Source organism: Thamnophis elegans, chromosome 11 (genome assembly GCF_009769535.1).
Source record: "Thamnophis elegans isolate rThaEle1 chromosome 11, rThaEle1.pri, whole genome shotgun sequence".
Taxonomy (NCBI): Eukaryota; Metazoa; Chordata; class Lepidosauria; order Squamata; family Colubridae; genus Thamnophis; species Thamnophis elegans.
Window position 1 is genome coordinate 4,030,944 of NC_045551.1, and position 21,632 is coordinate 4,052,575.

General features: G+C 41.8%; 1 protein-coding gene across 1 annotated transcript in view; it reads right to left on the reverse strand.

Annotated features, from left to right (window-relative positions):
* Positions 1 to 21,632, reverse strand: part of HMCN1 (hemicentin 1) — a 264,205-nt gene that overhangs the window by 31,251 nt on the left and 211,322 nt on the right. Inside the window, 22 exon segments of the mRNA XM_032226793.1 lie at positions 211 to 240; positions 243 to 317; positions 320 to 378; positions 2,179 to 2,239; positions 2,242 to 2,271; positions 2,274 to 2,366; positions 4,699 to 4,803; positions 4,806 to 4,868; positions 5,790 to 5,960; positions 7,586 to 7,645; positions 7,648 to 7,707; positions 7,710 to 7,839; positions 7,841 to 7,854; positions 8,732 to 8,813; positions 10,033 to 10,223; positions 11,711 to 11,845; positions 14,619 to 14,832; positions 15,343 to 15,524; positions 16,368 to 16,637; positions 17,701 to 17,835; positions 18,808 to 18,945; positions 19,700 to 19,807. Of these exon segments, the coding sequence (XP_032082684.1) occupies positions 211 to 240; positions 243 to 317; positions 320 to 378; positions 2,179 to 2,239; positions 2,242 to 2,271; positions 2,274 to 2,366; positions 4,699 to 4,803; positions 4,806 to 4,868; positions 5,790 to 5,960; positions 7,586 to 7,645; positions 7,648 to 7,707; positions 7,710 to 7,839; positions 7,841 to 7,854; positions 8,732 to 8,813; positions 10,033 to 10,223; positions 11,711 to 11,845; positions 14,619 to 14,832; positions 15,343 to 15,524; positions 16,368 to 16,637; positions 17,701 to 17,835; positions 18,808 to 18,945; positions 19,700 to 19,807 (2,406 nt within the window).

The window sequence follows — 21,632 nt, forward strand, 5'->3', positions numbered from 1 at the left end:
GGGCGGATGGGCCCTTCGCCGTTCCCGGAAGTTACTTACTTCCAGGTTCGCCGACCAACCGGTTCGCAGGGACCGCCGCGAACCGGTTGAGACCCACCCCTGGTGGAATGTAACATTATAGCTCTCCCGGGCAAGACTCCAGTCCAGGTTTTAATCACCTACAAGATGAAATATTTCTCAGTATACATCAAACTGGCCCTGTGCACTTACTGGGACAGAGGTCAGTGTTGCAGAAGTCAACTGGAGATTGTTCCCTTCACATCTGAGTCCACCGTTCTCTGGGGGTGGGTCTGAGCAATATCTTGTTCTCTGTTGGTACCACCTCCACAGGATATAGTGCAGGCACTCCAGCTGGACCAGGAAGTCCATTTTCCATTACTAGTCAAATGAAAAGAGGTATCCTTTACATACACCGACACAAACATTCAAATCAGAAATAGCAAATGTCATTGCGGTGCAAATTCTGCGTAACTAATCTGATGCCTAAGAAAACTACACATTAGAGCAGTTGATTAAGGAGCCAGTGCCGTATTGCAGACTAACTCATTGCTCACTGCCAGGAGTTCACTTCTCACTGACGCAAGGTTGACTAAGCCGTCCATCCTTCTGAGGTTGGTAAAATGTTTGGAAGCTTGGAAGTTTATTGACATTTGTATGCCGCCCACTCCCTAGGGACTCTGGGCGGCTTACAGACAAACAAGGGAATATGTAAAAATTAAAATAGAAATTAAAATAGAAATACAATTGTTTAAAATTACACAACATACATACTACTTAAAGTGGGGCTGGATGCTAATCAACAGCCCCAGGCCTGCCAAACAGCCAGGTCTTGGTAGCTTTACGGAAGGCCGGAAGAGTAGTGAGGGTCCGGATCTCCGGAGAGATCATTCCATAGGGCCGGGGCAGCAACAGAGAAGGCTCTCCCCCTGGGGGGTCGCCAGACGACATTGACCGGCCATGGCACCGGAGGAGGCCCAATCTGTGTGATCTTATCGGTCTTTGGGAGGTGAATGGCAGGAGGGGTCTCTCAGGTAGCCAGGTCCCAAACCATGTAGGGCTTTAAATGTGGACCCAGATTGTGGGGGCAATATGCTGGCTCCATAAACCACTTTTGTAAAGCACTATAAAGCAGTATCTAAGTCTACACACTATTGCTATTAAGTTCCAAGCCTATTTAAGAATATGAATATTCTCTATATGAGGAAGACTCACCGTCCTTCATCTTACAAAATCAAACTTTGCATTTGTCATAGACCAGCTGCTATACTTTGGCTGGCTTCCTCATCTATAAGCTCAATGCTAATTGAGAGCCGAGTACTGCTATTAAAAATATGGAGGAGATAAATTAAAACTCTCTTTGTTCAGTAATTTGTTACCTGAGCACATCCCCAGAGGTTTATTTAAAGAGCTTACATGTTAAATTTTCCCTTTCCTTCCCTTCGTTCATAAATTCAATTTAGCCAAACTTCCCTTCATTTCTGTCTCACCCTATATTCGGTGGTGGGCTTCAAAATTTTTAGAACCTCTTCTGTAGGTGTAGCCTACTTTGTGGGAGTGGCTTGCCGACATGTGACTGGGTGGGCATGGGCAACTTGTAAAATGTGGTGAAACTCACTTAACAACGCTCTTGCTTAGCAACCAAAATGTTGGCTCAGAAACTCTGGCATTTGAAGCACGCAAGTTTAAAGATGTCAAGTTACAACCCTCACCCCTAACCCTTTAGAAAAAACCACCAGGGGTGTTCAAACTTGACAGCTTTAAGACTTGTGGACTTCAACTCCCAGAATTCCTCCTCTCTCTTCATCTTGATGATGTGCAGACGGGCAGGGGGAGGGAGCTGGAACTGGTTCTAAATGGCACTGTAGATTTGGAACCTCTTCTATAGAAAGATTAGAACTGGCAGGAACCCACCCTGCTGTATTTAGAACACTACATTTAAATGAGAGCTGGTTTAGTGTAGTGGTTAAAGCATCTGGCTAAAAACTGGAAGATCATGAATTCTAGTTCCACCTTAAGTACAAAGCCATCTGGGTGACTTTGGTCTAATAGTGTCTTTCCCTCTCTCCTAGGAAGGAAGCCATGGCAAACTGCTTCCCAAAAGTCCTGCGAGAATCGGATCCAATTGTACAGAATGGAGGGCGGGGGAATAAGTACTTTCTATAAACTAAGATGTAAAACAAAATCTATTTATAACTTACCTGGCAATTTCTCTCATTGCAAACCTGCATCTGTACATCAGGCCCTCACAGGAAGAACCATCAAATGATGGGGAGGATTATTGCACAGCCTTATTCTGTTCTGAGTACCTTTGCCACATGTCTCGCTACAAGGGCCCCATGATAACCAGGAACTCCAGGCACCATTAACTAGAAGCAAAGAAAGTTAGTTCAAAAAGAAACTGTAAAAAGGAGAATGTTAGGAATATAATCTAACGGTTGGGTTGGCAATATATAAATCATGTAACAATGCTATACTGTTTCTTTAAATCATACTGTAAAATGTGATTGGTTGCTGTTTTCCTCAATCGGCCATAAGAGGGAGCCAGAACGATGTTAGCTTGCTCTCTGTTTGTTAGATGCTGGGCTGATCTGATCTGAGTGTTTTTTGGAAGCTGGCTGTTAGAAAGTGCCGTGAGCTATTGTAAGTTTTGCAACTGCTAGCAAACTTTGAGTACCAGACTGTTTGTATGATTATGGACTGTTCTTAGGATTATCCCTTAACTGAAAGACATTGATGATGGCTGTCTTATCCATGTATGACTTGGATGTTTGATGGACTCTGATACCTCTATTTCCACGAAGTACAAGCCTATTTAAACTGCAGTGTCTCTGTATGCTGGTTTGTGTGTTCTCCAACACAACTCTCACAACCTTCTCTGAACGCACTCGCTCCCAACGGGGAGCTACCTAACAGAGAAGAAAAATAAAAATGGGAATGGTGATAGTGATATGTGTGAACGCCATTTGCACAATGGATTTTTTTTTTTTTTTGGTCCTCTGATTCTCTCCAGAAGCCTATCGAGGATTCCAAGAAATTTGGAACATATTTGAAGAAGAAAACTGCCTAAACTTAAACAAGGGCATTTTGAGCTACCACTCCTGATGCAGGAGGGGGTGCACAGGTAAACCCACCAGTGGTTGACCAGGTTAGGTGATTCTAACAGACTAAATATTATAACCTTTAATACGCTTAATACCAAAATCACAGCTTTTGGGTTACTGGCTGAAACTTCCTTTTTCTCTCCTATTACAAATATTAAGGGAACATAACGCAAGCTTTGCACAAGAGTGGAACAGGAAGTATGATGGGTGTAAGAACAACCAAAAATAATCATGACAGCATCTTGCGTGCTTTATGTCAGCAATATTTTAACATTCAATCAGCGATATTTTAGCAATATTCCTGTCTGCTGCTTCATGAGTAATCAGATTCACTATTGTAACTCGGAACTTTCTGAAGAACCTCGCACTTGTAATTTTCCCAAAAATGTATTTTACTGACCTCAGCAGGGGTCTTGACCCTAAAATGTATCCGCCTATTGTAACGCCTCCTGATTTGTAATGTTTAATTAAAAAGTATAAAATCTCTGCCAGGGGATAGCCCCGGCAGTTCAGTCTTGGTGTCAATCACACTGAACTCTGGACGCGTCCAATAAACCTGTCTTCTCTCGGAACCTTTGTGGTCTTGACTCCTAGTCTTTCGTAAGTAGATTGCAAACCTCATATCTGCTGCAACACTCCTATTATTTCTCGTACAATGTAAGAGGGAATCATAGGAAAAAATATAAAGGCAGACATGATTTTTTTTTATGACCACAAACTTTGGATCTAACCATTTTACTTTTGCTTTTCTAAGAGGAAGTTTTTAATTTTATAAACATATTAACTCCATTCAGCAGACGTTTTCAGAACAGAGATGCTCGTGGCAGTTTACAATCGAGTATCTAAAAAATTTAAATTAGGAACAGCAATCCAAAATGAATCTCAAAGCAGATTATGGAAACGTTGTAGTAGAGTAAAATCTCCTTGAAATCTTAATTTTCTCCTTCTTAAAACCACTTCCAGAAGGGAGGAAAGAGGAAGAGAGAGGATAGGAAGGGAAAGAGGAAGAGCAGGAGCAAAGGAGAGGTAAGGGAAGAAGGAAGGGGAAGGGAGGAGGAAGGAAGAAAGTAGAGAAGGGAGAGAGGGTGGAAAGAAAGAGATAAGGAGAGGAGGATGGAAAGGAGAGAAAGAGGAGGAAAAAGGGCAGGAAGGGAAAGAAGAGCAGGAGTAGGAGAAAGGTACAGGAAGGAAGGGGAAGGAGAGGAGGAAGGAAGAAAGTAGAGAAGGGGGGAGGGAGAAAAGAAAGGGAAAATAAGGTGGTGTTACAACAGGAGGAAGGGATGGTAAACAAAGCAACCCAAACTGTATATATGACCTATTAAATGAAATAATAAATGTATAAGAATGATAAATGTTAAAACACCTGTAACCAAACGACATGCTGTATGTGATGATGCGTTTTTTGTGTTTTTTTTTTTTTTTTCATTGTTGTGTGTATGTGTTGTTATGTAATAAAAATAAAAAAATTTTTAAAAACCACTTCCAGTGTTTACTTTGGATACAACAAGTAGATATGTATAAAATGATTCATTGACGGGGGAAAAAAATCACATCTCAGAAAGAAAAGGAAACTTATGCCAAGCACACCATTTCTCACCTGGGCAGGGTCGTATGTTGCACACCGTTGATTCTACTGCATTGCCTTCACAAGGTCTTCCTCTGTGTTGAGCTGGAGGGTTGCTGCAACTTCTGGTTCTGGTTTGTTGCCCTGCCCACAGGTTTTAGAGCATTCTTCCCAGGTCCCCCAGTCTGACCAGCTTCCATCCACTAAATAGCATTCACAATTTATTTGCAGTTACTCATATGCACTGAAACGATTGATAGCTTCATAATTACAATAATAAAAGATTCAACGGACTGGTGGGTAGAGATTAAATAGCAACATTGGCCATTTTTTTCAGTATACCCTTTGTACGCCCTCTTGATCAAATCAAAGAAACTAAACAGAGTTGCGATTGCCAAGTTTGTGAATTTGGAAGAAAGTTTCAAGGACACAAGTGGAATTTCATTTAAATAACATTGGCATTGTTGTGGCCTAGCAGGAGCCATTGGAGCTGCCACCAGACTCAGACAGTGAGGGGCCCAATGAGTCAGCTCTGAAGGATGTGGAGGACCCTGGACAGGGTTCTGACTCCGAGCAGGGCGCAGAGAGGCTGGTTGGCCACCAGGAGGTGCCTAAGCCTTGGGCCAGTGGGGAGGAGACAAGGGAGTGTGATCCGGATGTCAGCAGTGGAGAGGAGCCAAGGGAGTTGTTCCTGGATGCCCGGCACCAGAGAGCTAATAGGCATAAGGAACAGTTGCATAGTTACAGGAGGTAATTGCACTCAGCTGGTGGTAATTAGGCTCCTCTCAAGACTATAAAAGGAATGCTTGTGCACACACCCCTTTTGCAGAAGTCAACACATTTACAAAAGTTGGAGAACTGTGGTGTTAGCTTGGCAGGCTGGATTGCTGCCAAGACTTGTCTGTCTGTGAATAATTCCGTAAAGTATCTTGGGCTCGGAATGCTTTGGTGTGGGGCGAGGGGGGTCAGAACAGGCATCAAGAATGAAGCTAAGAGATAACACAATTATTCGAGTAATAAAGAAATAATTGCGCTGAATCACGGTAGAAGTATCTCCTAAGCATTTATGGTGTCAGTTTCAGATTTATAAGATAATCAATGTGAATAAACAAAAGAGCATTTACCTGGACACAATTTGCTCTGACAGATGCGTATTTCATAGTCAGGCTCCATACAGTTTCGTCCACCATTAGCAGGAAAGGGATTGTTGCATAGACGAATCCTCTTTTGGACACCTGGGCCACATGTTACACTACATGGTTGCCAATCAAGCCATTGAGAGAACCCACCATGCACTGCAATGGAACAAATTGCATTAATTTAGTCAATACTCATTTTAGAGCCTATACACTCTTTATTGACTTCAGTCTTTAAAAAAAACCAAGAGGTTGACCTGTAGACTAATGGTCTACAACAATTTTGTTATGACTTATGACAATATTGAATAAAGACTTGGCTGGAAGTGATTCAGAAGAATTAGCAATTGTTGTTCTTGGCTTCTGAGAAATCAGAAAAACTCCCCTTTTCACGATCCTATCGCAACTAAAAATGGCCTATAGGCTTGCCTCCAATCTCTGGAGATATTATTCTATGTACATAATTAAAATAGTCGAACTAATGGATGGATTAAAGTATGCCTCCTAACTTCCTTTCATTGATGTTTTGAAAAGGCTGATAAGATAGGAAGGAAGTTAAAAACAAATGGTCATAAATAATACTGTATCTATCTATCTATCATCTATCTATCTATCTATCTATCTATCTATCTATCTATCTATCTATCTATCATCTATCTATCTATCATCTATCTATCATCTATATATCTATCATCTATCTCTATCTATCTATCTATCTATCTATCTATCTATCTATCTATATCTATCTATCTATCTCTGTCTGTCTGTCTGTCTGTCTGTCTATCTATCATCTATATATCTATCATCTATCTCTATCTATCTATCTCTATCTATCTATCTATCTATCATCTATCTATCATCTATCTATCTATCTATCATCTATCTATCTATCTATCTATCTATCTATCTACAGTATCTATCTGTCTTTCTTTTTTCTATCTCTATCTATCTATCTATCTATCTATCATCTATATCTATCATCTATCCCTATCTATCTATCTATCTATCTATCATCTATCTATCTCTGTCTGTCTGTCTGTCTATCTATCTATCATCTATATATCTATCTATCTATCATCTATCTATCTATCTATCTATCTATCTATCTATCTATCTATCTATCTATCTATCTATCTATCTATCTATCATATATCTATCATCTATCTCTCTATCTATCTATCTCTATCTATCTATCTATCTATCTATCTATCTATCTATCTATCTATCTGTCTGTCTGTCTGTCTATCTATCTATCATCTATCTATCTATCTTCTATCTCTATCTATCTATCTATCTATCTATCTATCTATCTATCTATCTCCCCACTCCATCCATCCATACATCCATTTGTCTGTCTGTCTGTCTGTCTGTCTGTCTATCTATCTATCTATCTATCATCTATATATCTATCATCTATCTATCTATCTATCTATCTATCATATCTATCTATCTATCTATCTATCTATCTATCTATCCACACACATATATACTGTACATCCGTACTTCCCATGAAAGTTGAATTTAAGAGTGGTGCAGAGATGTAAAATTAATCTTTTCCAGTAAGTACAACTTTAGATCTTATATGAGATTTTCAGGTTTCAATTAATATTATTTCTAAAGCACAGAACCGTTTCTCCCTTCTGACAGGAGTATGTCTCAGTAGAAACTTTTCTGAGCAAGAGATATAAATTTAGTGACATATCTGTATTGCCTTTCTATTTAAAATACAGATTGATTAACTACAAAGAGCTTCTCATTAAGCTAATCCAAGCCTCAATACTAACCCTGGACAATGAGAGGCACTTTGACAAGGACAGAACCCAGGAGGTTCCTAGCTACACATTATATTCAGAAGTATCCTCTTTGCGAGCAACTGCAATACGCAGAGAGCCATTCGTCAAACAGCCATTCGGTCTTCATTCAGAAGAGGCCAGCCTTGACGAGACCATTCAATAGTTGGATGAGGTTCTCCTTCTGCCTGGCAGTTCAGCACCGCTGTGGTTCCAGCATCAACAATGATCTCTACTGGTTCAGTTTTTAATAACAGGTGCGCCTAAGAGAAACAAAATAGCAATAGCCATAGCAGTTAGACTTATATACCGCTTCATAGGGCTTTCAGCCCTCTCTAAGCAGTTTACAGAGTCAGCATATTGCCCCCAACACCAGGTCCTCATTTCACCCACCTTGGAAGGATGGAAGGCTGAGTCAACCTTGAGCGGTGAGATTTGAACTGCTGATATAGTCATATTGGCTCAAGTTTTCTTTAAAATAGGCAAATATCTTATGCTTGCTTACTCATTGGAATCTATAGGATTTATCTCAGATTATGTAACACTGAGGCAAAATAACAATATTTTCTCTCAATACATTCCTTATCCAAATCATTTTGGGAAAAAATAAACATTTTAAATTCTTTTTTTTAAATCAATAAGTAGATTGGGGTTTTTAGTAAACTGGAAAGTAGTAATATTCTGAACCACAGAATTGGGTCAGTTCTAGTTAAATGCCAAAACAAATGAATTCTTCAAATAAGCAAAGTGAAAATTTCCTCATTTGCAAACTTTCTATTTCAATTTGATGCCATCCAGGTGTTTGACTAAGAATTCCCGAATCTCCAGACCCATTTGAAGGTCCTGAGGCTATGGAAACCTACTCCTTGACAAGAAGGAGATGAAGGAAGTGAAATCTGAAAGCAAATTCATGTTAGAAATATATTGTTTGAGATTTATTTATGAAGTTGACTATGGGTCATTGACATGATACTACATCATTCATTCATCTCTTGTTCAGATTCTAAAACTGAAGGAATTGGAGAGAGTATGTGTTAAATAAAGAATTCAGTTTGCTTGGAAGCTACTAACATTTACAAGTACAGCAGATACATTTCATAACTCTTATGAAATTGTAGGAATATGGGTCTGTTAACTTACTATGTAATGTCAGAGTAACATGGTGTTCAACTACTCCAGCATCATTTGTTGCTATACATATATATTCTGCAGCATCTTCATTCTGAAAAAACGCAGGTGATTTGTTCAGTCTGGGACTGACTATATTAAACAATATCTTATAGATTTGCAGATGTAGGATTTAAGTGAAATTATTCATTGCAGACAAACATTTCTAATTATTTCATGATATGATATAATTTAGCTAAATAACTTTTTTTTTAGGTTGTGGATTTATTAAAAGAAATCCACATGTTTACATACGATCCAATTTCCACTGGCTATGTTGACTGGAATTTTTAGGAACCTGGAGTTCAGGCAAGATTGTTTTATGGTGTGCCAATATGGAAGCATAGCCTAACTGGTCAGAAATAAAATAAAGATATTTATAATACTATGCTACTTGGGATTTCTCTTCACATGTGCTGCAAATATGCCTCCCATAATTCATCTTTTGCCCTGCATTGGCAGTTGTAATTCTATTGTATCTAGGAAAGGTTAGGAAAATCTGGAATCCTACACACATAACATGCATGCAAAAATATTTTAGAATATATGAATATAAGGAAAAGAGCTCTGTAGCAGTTACAAAAAGAAAAGGCTCAGGTTGAATGGATATCCCTTAACAGTGTCAACCTATACCGTGTACGGGCTCTGGGAAGTCGGGGGGGGAAGGGAGGTGGGTGTTAGGGGGGGGGGAGGGGGATATATAGTATGTGTTAGATTTTATAGTAACGCGATTGCACTTGTATACTGTTGCTCTTTAATTTCACTGTAAAAATAGGACAAGCTGTATATATTAATAGATAGTAGAAATACACCGAAGGGAGGAGTAGAGGGATAGAAGAAAGAGGGGTAGAGAGGGTGGGAGAGAGGATGGGAGGGAGGGTGAGAAGGAAGGGAGGGAGTGTACTGGGAGAGAGGAGTGATAGAGGGGGGGGGAAGTAGGGTAGAGGGGAATGTTGGAGGGAAGAAGGAAAGTTGGAGGGGGGCGAAAGAAAGGGTGTATGGAGGGTCGAAGAGGTACATTGGGTTTCTATTTTGGGGGGTATTGTTGACAAGAGGAATGGGTGTGTTTATTGTTTAATGTTATATGGCCCCAGTTGTGCACAGTATATATGTGACTGTACGAAATGAAAATGGGAAAAAATAAAAACACATTTACTGGAAACAGTGTCATAAAAATAAGTGGGATGATCCTAGCAAGACACCTTGCTGCTACCAGATGGATCCTATCACGTTTCATTAAATCCAATGGTTGCATTAGTTCAGTGCTAACTCACCACTGTGCCATGGATGGCAAGGGATCCATTGCTAAGTTGCCTGATTCGATTGCTGATCAAAGTGCCAACTCCTTTTCTGCTCCACTGAATAGTTGGAGGAGGATCTCCTGTGACTTCACAGTTGAGAACAGCATTGCCACCCAAGGGTTCGATCCGATTGGAATGATAATCTCCCAGGAATACCGGAGGTTCTGAATTTCAAAATAATAAGTATAAGCAACTAAATAGAAAACAAAAGTCAAAAGAAGAAAGAGGTAAGGAGATACAAGTGGAAGGAAGAAAAAGAGAAGGAGAGGTGGGTGGAAGGGAGAGAAAGGGAAGGAGAGAGGGTAGGAAGGGGAAGAGAGAGGGTAGGAGTAGGGAGAGGTAAAAGGAGAAAGAGAGGAGGAAGGAAGGAGAGAAGGGAGGGAAGAAGGAAGGGAAAGGAGAGGAGGGTGGAAGGGAGAGAAAGAGAAGGAGAGGAGGATGGAAGGGAGAGAAAGAGAAGGAGAGGAGGGTGGAAGGGAGAGAAAGAGAAGGAGAGAGGTAGGAAGGTGAAGAGAGAGGGTAGGAGTAGGGGAAAGGTAAGGGAAGAAGGAAGGAGAAAGAGAGGAGGAAGGAAGGAGAGAAGGGAGGGAAGAAGGAAGGGAAAGGAGAGGAGGGTAGAAGGGAGAGAAAGAGAAGGAGAGATAGTAGGAAGGGAAGAGGAAGAGTGGAGGAGAGGCAAGGGAAGAAGAAAGAGGTAAGGAGAGGTGGGTGGAAGGGAGAGAAAGAGAAGGAGAGAGGGCAGGAAGGAGAAGAAAGAGGGTAAGAGTAGGGGAGAGGTAAGGGAAGAAGGAAGGGGAAGGAGAGGAGGAAGGAAGGAAGTAGAGAAGGAAGGGAGGGAGAAAGAAAGGGAAAATAAGGTGGTGTTACAACAGGCGCTAGGGATGGTAAACAAAGCAACTCAAACTGTATATTATAACCTTTTAAATGGAATAACAAAAGTATAAGAATGGCAAAGAAAAAGAATAACCATGTGAATGTATATCTATAATTGTATGTAAGAGAATAAATGAGAGTAAGAATATAAAGCACAATATAGGTAAATAATATTTGGTTATAAATAGCTAAGTATAAATAAATATAGAATAGTACATAAAATGGATAACGAATAAGGGGACCACGAATGCAAGATAGAAATGTATAGAAGGGAAACACTAACTGTAAAGAAACCGATACAGAACTGCTGTATGATGGAACTTATTGTTCCTATGTTGTTTTAAGTCATGTGTTTTTTTTTTTGATGTGTTTATGTGTTTATGTGTTTAAAATAATTTTTTTTTAAAAAGAAAACAAAAGTCTGGAGGAACTTGAAACCCACAATGTTGAGGAAACGCTATGTGGATCTGAAACATGATCCATAAATATATATAATAATTGAGTGACATTTATCCATCATAACTTTCCAGGCATTTCTGCTATTTTTGCATTGGATCGTTTGCCTAGTAAGACAATTTGTTAATTACAATTTTATTTTAACCCAATTTGGAAACAGAAATTTTCATTCCGCCTATCGATCGTAATTAAATGCTTTATTTTTGTAAGCTGAATATTTTTATTGCCATTATTCCTCCATGCCATCCATTATATTGTAGTTAGATGCAATATGAAAGCAGAAAACTGTGAAGCAAGGCCAAAACTTATCAGCAATACACACCTTTCACATAAACAGATCCAAGAGCCTTGATAGAACCAACGAGGTTTTCTGCCAGACACACATAGGTTCCTGAATCTTCCTTAGACACTCTTTCAATAACAAGTTTACTCAATCCGTTTACTCCATCATGTTGTGCTAACCGAACAAGAGAAGTTGAAAAAAATAAACCAACATAAATTAAAACATCTTTGTCAAATTTGTTTTATTCATTAAAAGAGCCGAGGTGGCGCAGTGGTTAAGTGCAGTACTGCAGGCCACTTCAGCTGACTGTTATCTGCAGTTCAGCGGTTCAAATCTCACCGGCTCAAGGTTGACTCAGCCTTCCATCCTTCCGAGGGGGTGAAATGAGGACCCAGATTGTTGGGGGCGATATGCTGACTCTGTAAACCGCTTAGAGAGGGCTGAAAGCCCTATGAAGCAGTATATAAGTCTAACTGCTATTGCTATTGCTATTGTTATCTGCAGTTCAGTGGTTCTAATCTCACCGGCTCAAGGTTGACTCAGCCTTCCATCCTTCTGAGGTGGGTGAAATGAGGACCCAGACTGTGGGGGCAATATGCTGACTCTGTAAACTGCTTAGAGAGGGCTGAAAGCCCTATGAAGCGGTATATAAGTCTAACTGCTATTGCTATTGCTACAAATATACGCTATTTGCCAAGCATCCAATCAGGGGTGGCTACTGGGGGTTCACAAGGGTTCAGGAGAACCTCTAGCTAAGATTTTGTGCAGTTTGGAGAACCCCCCAAATCCCACTCCTGGCTAGCCCCGCCCACCCCACCTCGCCCCTCACAGGAGTCTCCATGGGGTGCGTTTTGGATGCAGCTAAGTGCAGGGCATGTATGGAGCTCAGGGAGGGTGAAAACGGGCCCAGCGGAAGTTCAGGAAAACTGGAAATGGGCTTGTTTCTGGCCTCCAGAGGGCCTCTGGAGCCTGGGGAAGCTGTTTTTGCCCTCCCGGAGGCTCGAGGAAGCCTCTGGAGCCCAGGGAGGGCAAAAAGTGCTGAGGGTGGCGCAGTGGTTAGACTGCAGTACTGCAGCCCACTTCAGCTGACTGCTATCTGCAGTTCAGCGGTTTCAAATCTCACCGGCTCAAGGTTGACTCAGCCTTCCATCCTTCCGAGGTGGGTGAAATGAGGACCCAGACTGTGGGGGCGATGTGCTGACTCTGTAAACCGCTTAGAGAGGGCTGAAAGCCCTATGAAGCGGTATATAAGTCTAAATGCTATTGCTAACTGCTGTTGCTAAAAGGCACCCCTTTCATAGTGCAGGAGGCTAATGTCCACCCAGCAACTGGGCACAAAACCCCTTGCTAAAATTTTTGAAGCCACCCGAATATTGATCACGTGGCTATGGGAATGTTGGAAGAGTTGTAATTGTGAAAAAACAGTTATAAGTTGCTTTTTCAGTGATGTAATTTCAAACAATCACTAAACAAATGGTTTTTAAGTTAAGGACTACCTGCAAATGTTTTATATAGAACTTTCTGCTGATTCTTTTTCAGCCACTGAACTCCTTCCAGGCAAATGTGTCTCTAAACAAAACCATATTTAGGAAACTAAGGCATTTGGTAGCTAGAGTTAAGGTGGTATTTAATGGTTTTAAGAATTTGATAGGTGTTTGATGTTTTAGTAATACATTTTATAGCTGGGGATTAAAGTAAAGAAATGTGTTTCTCTAGTCCCAAAGCTACAGGTTAAACCTAAAAAATAATATACACAAACAAAGCATATGACCCAGTACCAAAGCACTGGATGATGTTAGCCAGGTTGTATAATAAAACTTCTGTAACAAAACCACCAAGTTCAGACACACCAAGGACCTCACAGTTCAACCCTGAGCTACAAATTATCTTCTATCAGTACCAGAAATAAATATTTTTTTATAGACACTAGGGATTCCTCATGGCTTCCCCTCCTTAGCTCACCAGGACAACTTATTTTGCAAATCACATTGCTCACAAGGAAGGAAGGAAGGAAGGAAGGAAGGAAGGAAGGAAGGAAGGAAGGATCAGAATAGAAATTAAACCTTGATTTGCTTCCCACATCCTTGCTACTCTGTTATTGCTGAGTTCAGCTGAGTTGGTTGAATCAAATTGGTTTCATGTGCTCTTGTGCAATTACATGTACATTCTATATAGTGTATTTCAGATTTGCAGATGGTAAACAGAAAACCAAAGGCTATCTTTACAGTGCGTATGTGGGAGGGGATCAGTGGTGGATTTCAAAAGTTTTTAGAGCCTATTCTGTAGGTGTGGTCAGTTTGGTGGGAGTGGCTCAGTGGTCATGTGACCGGGCGGGCATGACTTGGTGGGCATGTGACTGGGTGGGTGTGGCCAACTTGGAAAATATGGTGAAACTCACTTAAGAATGCTCTTGCTTAGCAACCAAAATTTTGGGCTCAATTGTGATCATAAATTCTCTTTTTCTTTTCTTTCTTTCTTTTTCTTTCCTTCCTTCCTTTTGTCTCTCTCCCCCTCTTTTTTCTTTCTTTCTTTCATCTCTCTCTCCCACTTTTTTCTTTCTTTTTCTTTTTTCTTTCTCTCCCTTTCTATCTCTCTCTCTCGCTCTCTTTTCTCTCTCTCTCTCCCTCCATTCCTTCCTTCTTCCTTTCTTGTGTGTATCTCTCCCCCTTCCTCCTTTCTTTCTTTCTTTCTTTCTTTCTTTCTTTCTTTCTTTCTTTCTTTCTTCCTTCCTTCCTTCCTTCCTTCCTTCCTTCCTTCCTTCCTTCCTTCCTTCCTTCCTTTTGGAATGGGTTCCAAAAGGTACACTAAAATTCACAAACCAGTTCTGGCATACCGGTGCGAACCGGGAGAAACCCACCCTTGGAGGGGATGCTTTCAATCTGAAAGAAGATGTCTCTACATCTAATTTACAGCCTCCCTTTTACTATAGTTTTCTGGATTAACTCACCTGGGATAATATTGTTGTTAAACATCCATTTAATGTTGGGTACAGGAACTCCTGTTGCTTTACAAGTTAATTGCAATTGTTCTCCTTTGTTTAAAGCTACATCTCCAGGGAGTTCAATAAAAGCTGGGAGCATATAAACTGTTAAACTGACAGTATGGGTGTCTTCACCAGCCACATTGCTAGCAATACAGGTGTAGCTCCCAGAATCTTCTGGCTAAATAGAGAAGGAAAACAATTCCATATTCATAGTACATATTAAACAAAAAGCAAAATCCCAAAAAACATGTCTCCCCTAGTCCTTCTTTTCATCAGACTAGACCCGGTCCCAGCAACCATTCTTTAGCTCCAGTCCCATAATCATCTTTATTGCTCTTCTCTGCACTCTTTCTAGAGTCTCAACAATGGTGCAGTGGTTCGAGTGCAGTACTGCAGGCTGCTTCTGCTGATCGCCAGCTGCCAGCAGTTTGGCAGATACAGTAGAATCTCACTAGGTTCAAGGTTGACTTAGTCTTCCATCCTTCTGAGGTGGGTGCAATGAGGACCCAGATTGTTGGGGGCAATAGGCTGACTTTGTAAACCGCTTAGAGAGGGCTGTAAAGCACTGTGAAGTGGTGTATAAGTCTAAGTGCTATTGTCATTTTTACATCATAGCGACCAAACCTGGATGCAGTATTCCAAATGTGGCCTTACCAAGGCATTATAAAGTGGCTCAAATGAGGCTTACCTTAGCATTCTCTATAATGAAGTCTTCGTATGGTTCAGAGCTGCGTTTAGCTAAAGGGCTTGTGTCACCTTTCCTCCAGGTCACTGATGGTGCTGGCGTTCCATCAGCAACACAAGACAGAACTGCTCGTGAATTTTCAACCACCGTGTAGTAGTTTTCAGTTGCACGGATCTTGGGTGGAACTGTCAGAGGTGTTTTTTAAAAAAACAAATAAATAATTAGTTTTATTAAAATTAGGCATTTTGTATAGGACCTGGATTGTTGTTGGGGGCAATATGCTGACTCTGTAAACCGCTTAGAGAGGGCTGAAAGCCCTATGAAGCGGTATATAAGTCTAACTGCTATTGCTATTGCTATACTGCACCGTATGCATGTGGATGCAAACATGTATGATCACAAAAGAATCTTTTTAGGAGATATTTGTACAGATGGTGACTGAGAATGATTTGTTTAATTTGAAGAATGCAAAACTGTTGGAAATGCTGGCTGAACATTCTAGGCATTCTAGTCCAATGCATCTGGATGACTACCGAAGGCTGAAATATAGCCCAGTTTTCTACAGAAATAGGCGAGAAGATATCACCACACTGGGAAAAATGTAATTTTAATAGGGAAATTTGGGAACTAGTAAACATTTGCCAACAAACCCTTAAATTATGTAGGCAATAATATTAGCTTGAGTTCTGTGACCCGTCAAATGCACGCCCGTCAAATGCACGCCGACAAAACCGCGCCCACAAAAGCGCGATTAGGGTTAGGGTTACGGTTAGGGTTAGGGTTAGGGTTAGGGTTATTACATTGTTTTCGTTGTTTTTTTGATGGCGCGCTTTCGTCGGCACGCATTTGTCGGCACGCTTCTGTGCGCTTCTGCGCGCATTCGTCAGTGTGATTTCGACCTCGCGGTTTTCTTGCCGCGGTTTTGTCGGCGCGCTTTTGTCGAGCGTGCATTAAAAGCTAGCCAGTATTTTGACTTCTTCAATGTTTAATAAATAAACTCAAGTTTCCCAGGTTTTAATTTTACTTACCAAGGACAGTGAGTTCTGTACTGGAATTGCTAGATCCAGCCACATTAGTAGCACTGCAAGTATAATGTCCGGTATCCATAGGCTGAACAAAGGCAATCTGCAAACCTCCTGTGCTGAGAATCCTTCGCCTCATGGACTCCGTGATTATCTGCCCATTGTTTTGCCAGGCAATCGCAGGAGATGGGTAGCCATCGGCTTCACACAACAGGGTGACAGGTTTATCCACAACCACCGCATATTCTTGGGGATGTGGTTTGATAACTGGAGGGACTGAAAAGTCATTGCTCAATTGAATTTTTGTTTGCATTTTAATTCAGAGGCAAAACAACAACTCCTAAACAACTTTACATATATACAAGTATATATACCATATACACTTTTATGTATACATTTTCTCTCAAATTGATCTATTTGAAATGTCATTTTATTCCTGGCAAACCATTTTAAATAGCTGATGTTTTCAAGGAATAAGTTAGAGACCCCCGTAGTCCAAGTCCCCATATTTAAAGATTTCCATGGCCTGGTATCCAGCTGAGAGTCAATATTGGATTAGTAGCCTGTTGTGGCCCAGCAGGAGCCGTTGGAGCTGCCACCAGACTCCGACAGCGAGGGGCCCTATGAGTCGGCTCTGGAGGATGTGGAGGACCCTGGACAGGGTTCCGACTCTGAGCAGGGTGCAGAGAGACTGGTTGGCCACCAGGAGGTGCATGAGCCTTGGACCAGTGGGGAGGAGACAAGGGAGAGTGAGCCGGAAGCCAATAGTGAGTTGTTTCTGGATGCATGCCATTGAAGAGCTAATAGGCGTCAGGAACAGTTGTGTAGTTACAGGAAGTAATTGCACTCAGCTGGTGGTCATTAGGCTCCTCTCCAGACTATAAAAAGCTACTTGTGCACATGCCCCTCTTTGCAGAAGTCAACACAGAATCGAATGTGGGAGAACATTGTTAGAAGCTTGGCAGGCTGGATTGCTGCCAAGCCTTATCTGTGTTTATTGCTGCCCGGGTTTGTCTATGCCGGGTTGCTGCCAAGGACCTGTTTGTCTGTTAATTAAACGCCGTAATTTATCTCCGGCTCGGAGTGTGCTTTGGTGTGGAACGAGGGGGGTCAGAACAGTAGCCTATTCTAGGCGATGACTGTTTATTTTTCAGTACGATAAGCTGAGCTATAGTTCCCCCCCCCCTTTCCTTCATTAGCTTTTAAAATCCAAATCCAAAGATACATATCTTTGGAAGCGTTTCTAACCAAGGTTCAGTGAAATGCACCTTGACGTTGTGTGTGGCGTTTTCTACGGTGGCATCGAATAACAAAGTTGTGGGCTAGGTATAAGACTTACCTTGAACTTTTAATTTGATCTTCCCAAGGGCAGTGCCTGCTGGATTCTGAGCAACACACATGTAAGTCCCAGCATCTTCAATAGCAGCTTTAACAATCTGAAGATTGCCATTGGGAAGCACTGTGTACCTATTTCCTAAAATACATACAGAGTATTCTAGATAAGTCAGAAAGAAGGATCAGGTTAAATCCTAAACAAGATATATGCGAATCAGAGAAGTCATTAAAGTTACATTAAAGTTACCAGTTAACAGGTAGTGGAATTCAGGCCCGTGTCTCAGAACCGGCAGCAATCCAAACTGGTTCCCTTGCCGCCGCTGGGCCACCGCCATTTGGTTTTTAGTGACTGAGCATGTGCAGTTCAGAGGTGGGTTCCTACCAGTTCGCACCTATTCGGTAGAACCGGTTCGTCAAATCTACCGAACCGGTTAGAAGAGGTTCCACCAGTGGACCCGGAAAGCAGGCCACACCTACAGAAGAGGTTCCAAAAATTTTTGGAACCCACCACTGGTCCTTGAATATGATTATTCTACACTATCACGCTCATATTTATAAAACTCAGTGCCTCTGTGAAAGGTAAGGATGACTACTGCATTTGTGGTGCCATCAGAACGTTGCGTGTGTTGAAGTTGTTTTAATGCAAACCAAAGATGCCTTTTAAAAAACACAAGTTTACATCCTATTCTCATGCATGCCAGTGCTGTGTGCGAGGTAATTTAAGGTGGTTCTGACAAGTGTCGTCGGCATCTTCATATCTGGTCACATGGGCGGCAAGCCACTCTCATCCGGTCACATGGGTGGCAAGCCACTCCCACAAAAGGAGGCCACACCCACAGAGTAGGTTCGAACAATTTTTGAAACCCACCACTGGTGCAGTTCAATGTAAGTTGTTATGCACGTCCATGAAGAACAATTTACATTGGACAGCGCATGTGCGCGTGAGTGAAGCGAGCATGTGCTTTGCGCGCAGGTTTGAGAACCGGTAGTAAAACTAGCAGCAAATTACCCCCTGTCTATCCCATGTTGTAGAATACAGAATGTAGTACAGGTTCCCTTTCAATTACACGTTGCTCTGAATGAATTGAAAATGATGATCGAAAGAAAATACCTGTTGTAATAACACTGACCCCTTCCTTCTGCCACGATATTACTGGATGAGGTGTGCCTAATGCTTCACAAGGCAGGAGAACTGGGTTATTCAGAATAACGTCTAATGCTCCGGGTTGCACTCGTATCGTTGGTGGTTCTAACAGGAGCACAAAAAAAAAGAGCTAGTTAATGATCTAAATAGCAATAGCAATAGCAGTTAGATTTATATACCGCTTCATAGGGCTTTCAGCCCTCTCTAAGCCATTTACAGAGTCAGCACATCGCCCCCACAGTCTGGGTCCTCATTTCACCCACCTCGGAAGGATAGAAGGCTGAGTCAACCTTTGAGCTGGTGAGATTTGAACCACCGAACTGCAGCTAGCAGTCAGCTGAAGTGGCTGCAATACTGCACCCTAACCACTGCGCCACCTCGGCTCTACCCTCTTTATCGCTTTCTCTATATAAATCATTTTTCAGGGTTAAAAAAAATAGTGAGTGCTTCTACCAGACTAAAAACCATTAAATTATAAATCGCAAAACTTAGCTACCCAACATTCCACAGCCAGCAATATTTCAAGGATTTAATATTAAGCTAAAATGATAAGCGAAGAGCAGATCTGAAAAATGTAGCCACAGTATTTTAGGCGGGAGGATTTTCCTCTGTAATATAGAAAGCTGGAAATCAGGAGAAAGCTTTAATTAAGAATTATGTCCTTGATGTGTTTGTTTATAAACTTCGATGGGCTTTTACAAGGAAGGAATAAAGAATACCCATGCAGTTTGGTAGTACAGATCTGCTAGGGCCATACCATTTCCTGCTCTGAATGTGTTGAAAGCTCTTAGTTTTATGGTTGTCTGGGGGGGGGGGAAATCTATGAATAAGATAAAAAACATACAAGTTCCCACCTCACCCTGAACATGAAGGGTGATGTGTTTATAGGCAGAGCCAGCAGCATTCCACGCAGTGCAAGTATATTTTCCTGCATGGTCCAATTCAGCAGCACTTATATCAATAGCACCTAAAAAGAACAAATGAAAGACTTCCATTGATTATACTAAACAGTGGTGAGTGACCATTGGCAATTCTCAAGCAGTTTCGATACAATTCCAGGGAAAGTAAAACCAGTGGGAGCTTTCTAAATCAATGTTTAGAGCAGTGGTTCCAACCTCTCTTTTTTTGGCCAAGCCCCACCTAAGGATTACACCTATCCTCCGCGAGCTGCACTGGCTGCCAATTGGTCTCCGGACGCAATTCAAGGTGTTGGTCATTACCTTTAAAGCCCTACATGGCTCAGGAGCAGCGTATTTGCGAGACCGCCTACTGCCACATACCTCCCAACGGCCGATAAGATCCCACAGGGTGGGCCTCCTTAGGAGGCCGTCAGCCGGACAGTGTCGGCTGGCGGGGCCTCGGAGGAGAGCCTTCTCTGTGGCTGCTCCGACCCTGTGGAATCAGCTACCCCCAGAGGTCCAGACCTCACCCACCTTCATGGCCTTCAGAAAAGCTGTTAAGACCTGGCTGTTCTGGCAGGCCTGGGGCTGTTGACATTATGTAGGGTCCAGCCCCAATTAGAACATATGCGTGTTGGAGAATTTTTAATTTTTATTTTTATTTTGTTTGTTTTCTTTTGTTCTGTGTAAGCCGCCCGGAGTCCCCTGGGATTGGGCAGCCTATAAATTAAATTAAGCATCTCTAAAATCCTGATTTCTCCCCCCCCCCATGACATATAATTCTTACTTTACTCAAAAAGTACTCTACTCATGCAGAGGAAGCTTAAAAAGGAAGAGGAAGAGCCAAGGTGGCGCAGTGGTTAAATGCAGCACTGCAGGCTACTGCTAGATCAGCAGGTCAGTGGTCAGTGGTTCAAATCTCACCGGCTCAGGGTTGACTCAGCCTTCCATCCTTCCGAGGTGGGTAAAATGAGGACCCAGATTGTTGGGGGCAATATGCTGACTCTCTGTAAACCGCTTAGAGAGGCCTGAAAGGCCTATGAAGCGGTATATAAGTCTACTGCTATTGCTATAAGTCTACTGCTATTAAAAAGCCATTAACTTGAATTGAATTGAATTTTATTATTTGTATGCCGCCCTTCTCCGGGAAGGACTCAGAGCGGCGAACAATTCGAAAAGGGGGAACATAAAACAGAATACAGATAATTAAAATAAGCAAGAATCACGCAAGCATACAAGTCGAGAGGGGAGGGAACTCATCAACCCCAGGCCTGCCGGCAAAGCCAGGTTTTGACGGCTTTTCGGAAGGCCTGGAGAGAGGTGAGGGTCCGAATCCCTGCGGGGAGTTCGTTCCAGAGGGCCGGAGCTGCCACAAAGAAGGCCCTCCCCCGGGTAGTAGCCAGGTGGCATTGGCTAGTAGACGGAACCCGGAGGAGGCCAACCCTGTGTGATCTAATGGGTCTTTGGGAGGTAATTGGCAGCAGCGGTCTCTCAAGTAACTTGGTTTAAACAAGGTTCAAATTGCTCCTATTAAAAATCGAATTGCCCCCACCCCCCATGGGGCATGGAGCCCATGTTTGGAACCACTGGTTTGGAGTCTGAAACATGAAATAGAAGATTGATGTTTTTGAATCTCCTCTATTCTGCATTACATCTAAATTGAAAGATTTTATATTACATCGTATCTACTGTACATTGTACAGCATAAAAGCTATCATAATTCCAAGGAATTCATCACAGACTGGCAATGATTGGATATATCAAGAGTTCAGCTATTGCTGCAGAACCTGAGTGAAATATGTTCCTGACAAAACATGCAGCGGGCAAGAGCAGCAAAACTTTTGACTCTCTGTTTTCCTCGACAGTTTTTTTCTTCTTCATTACAACACCTCA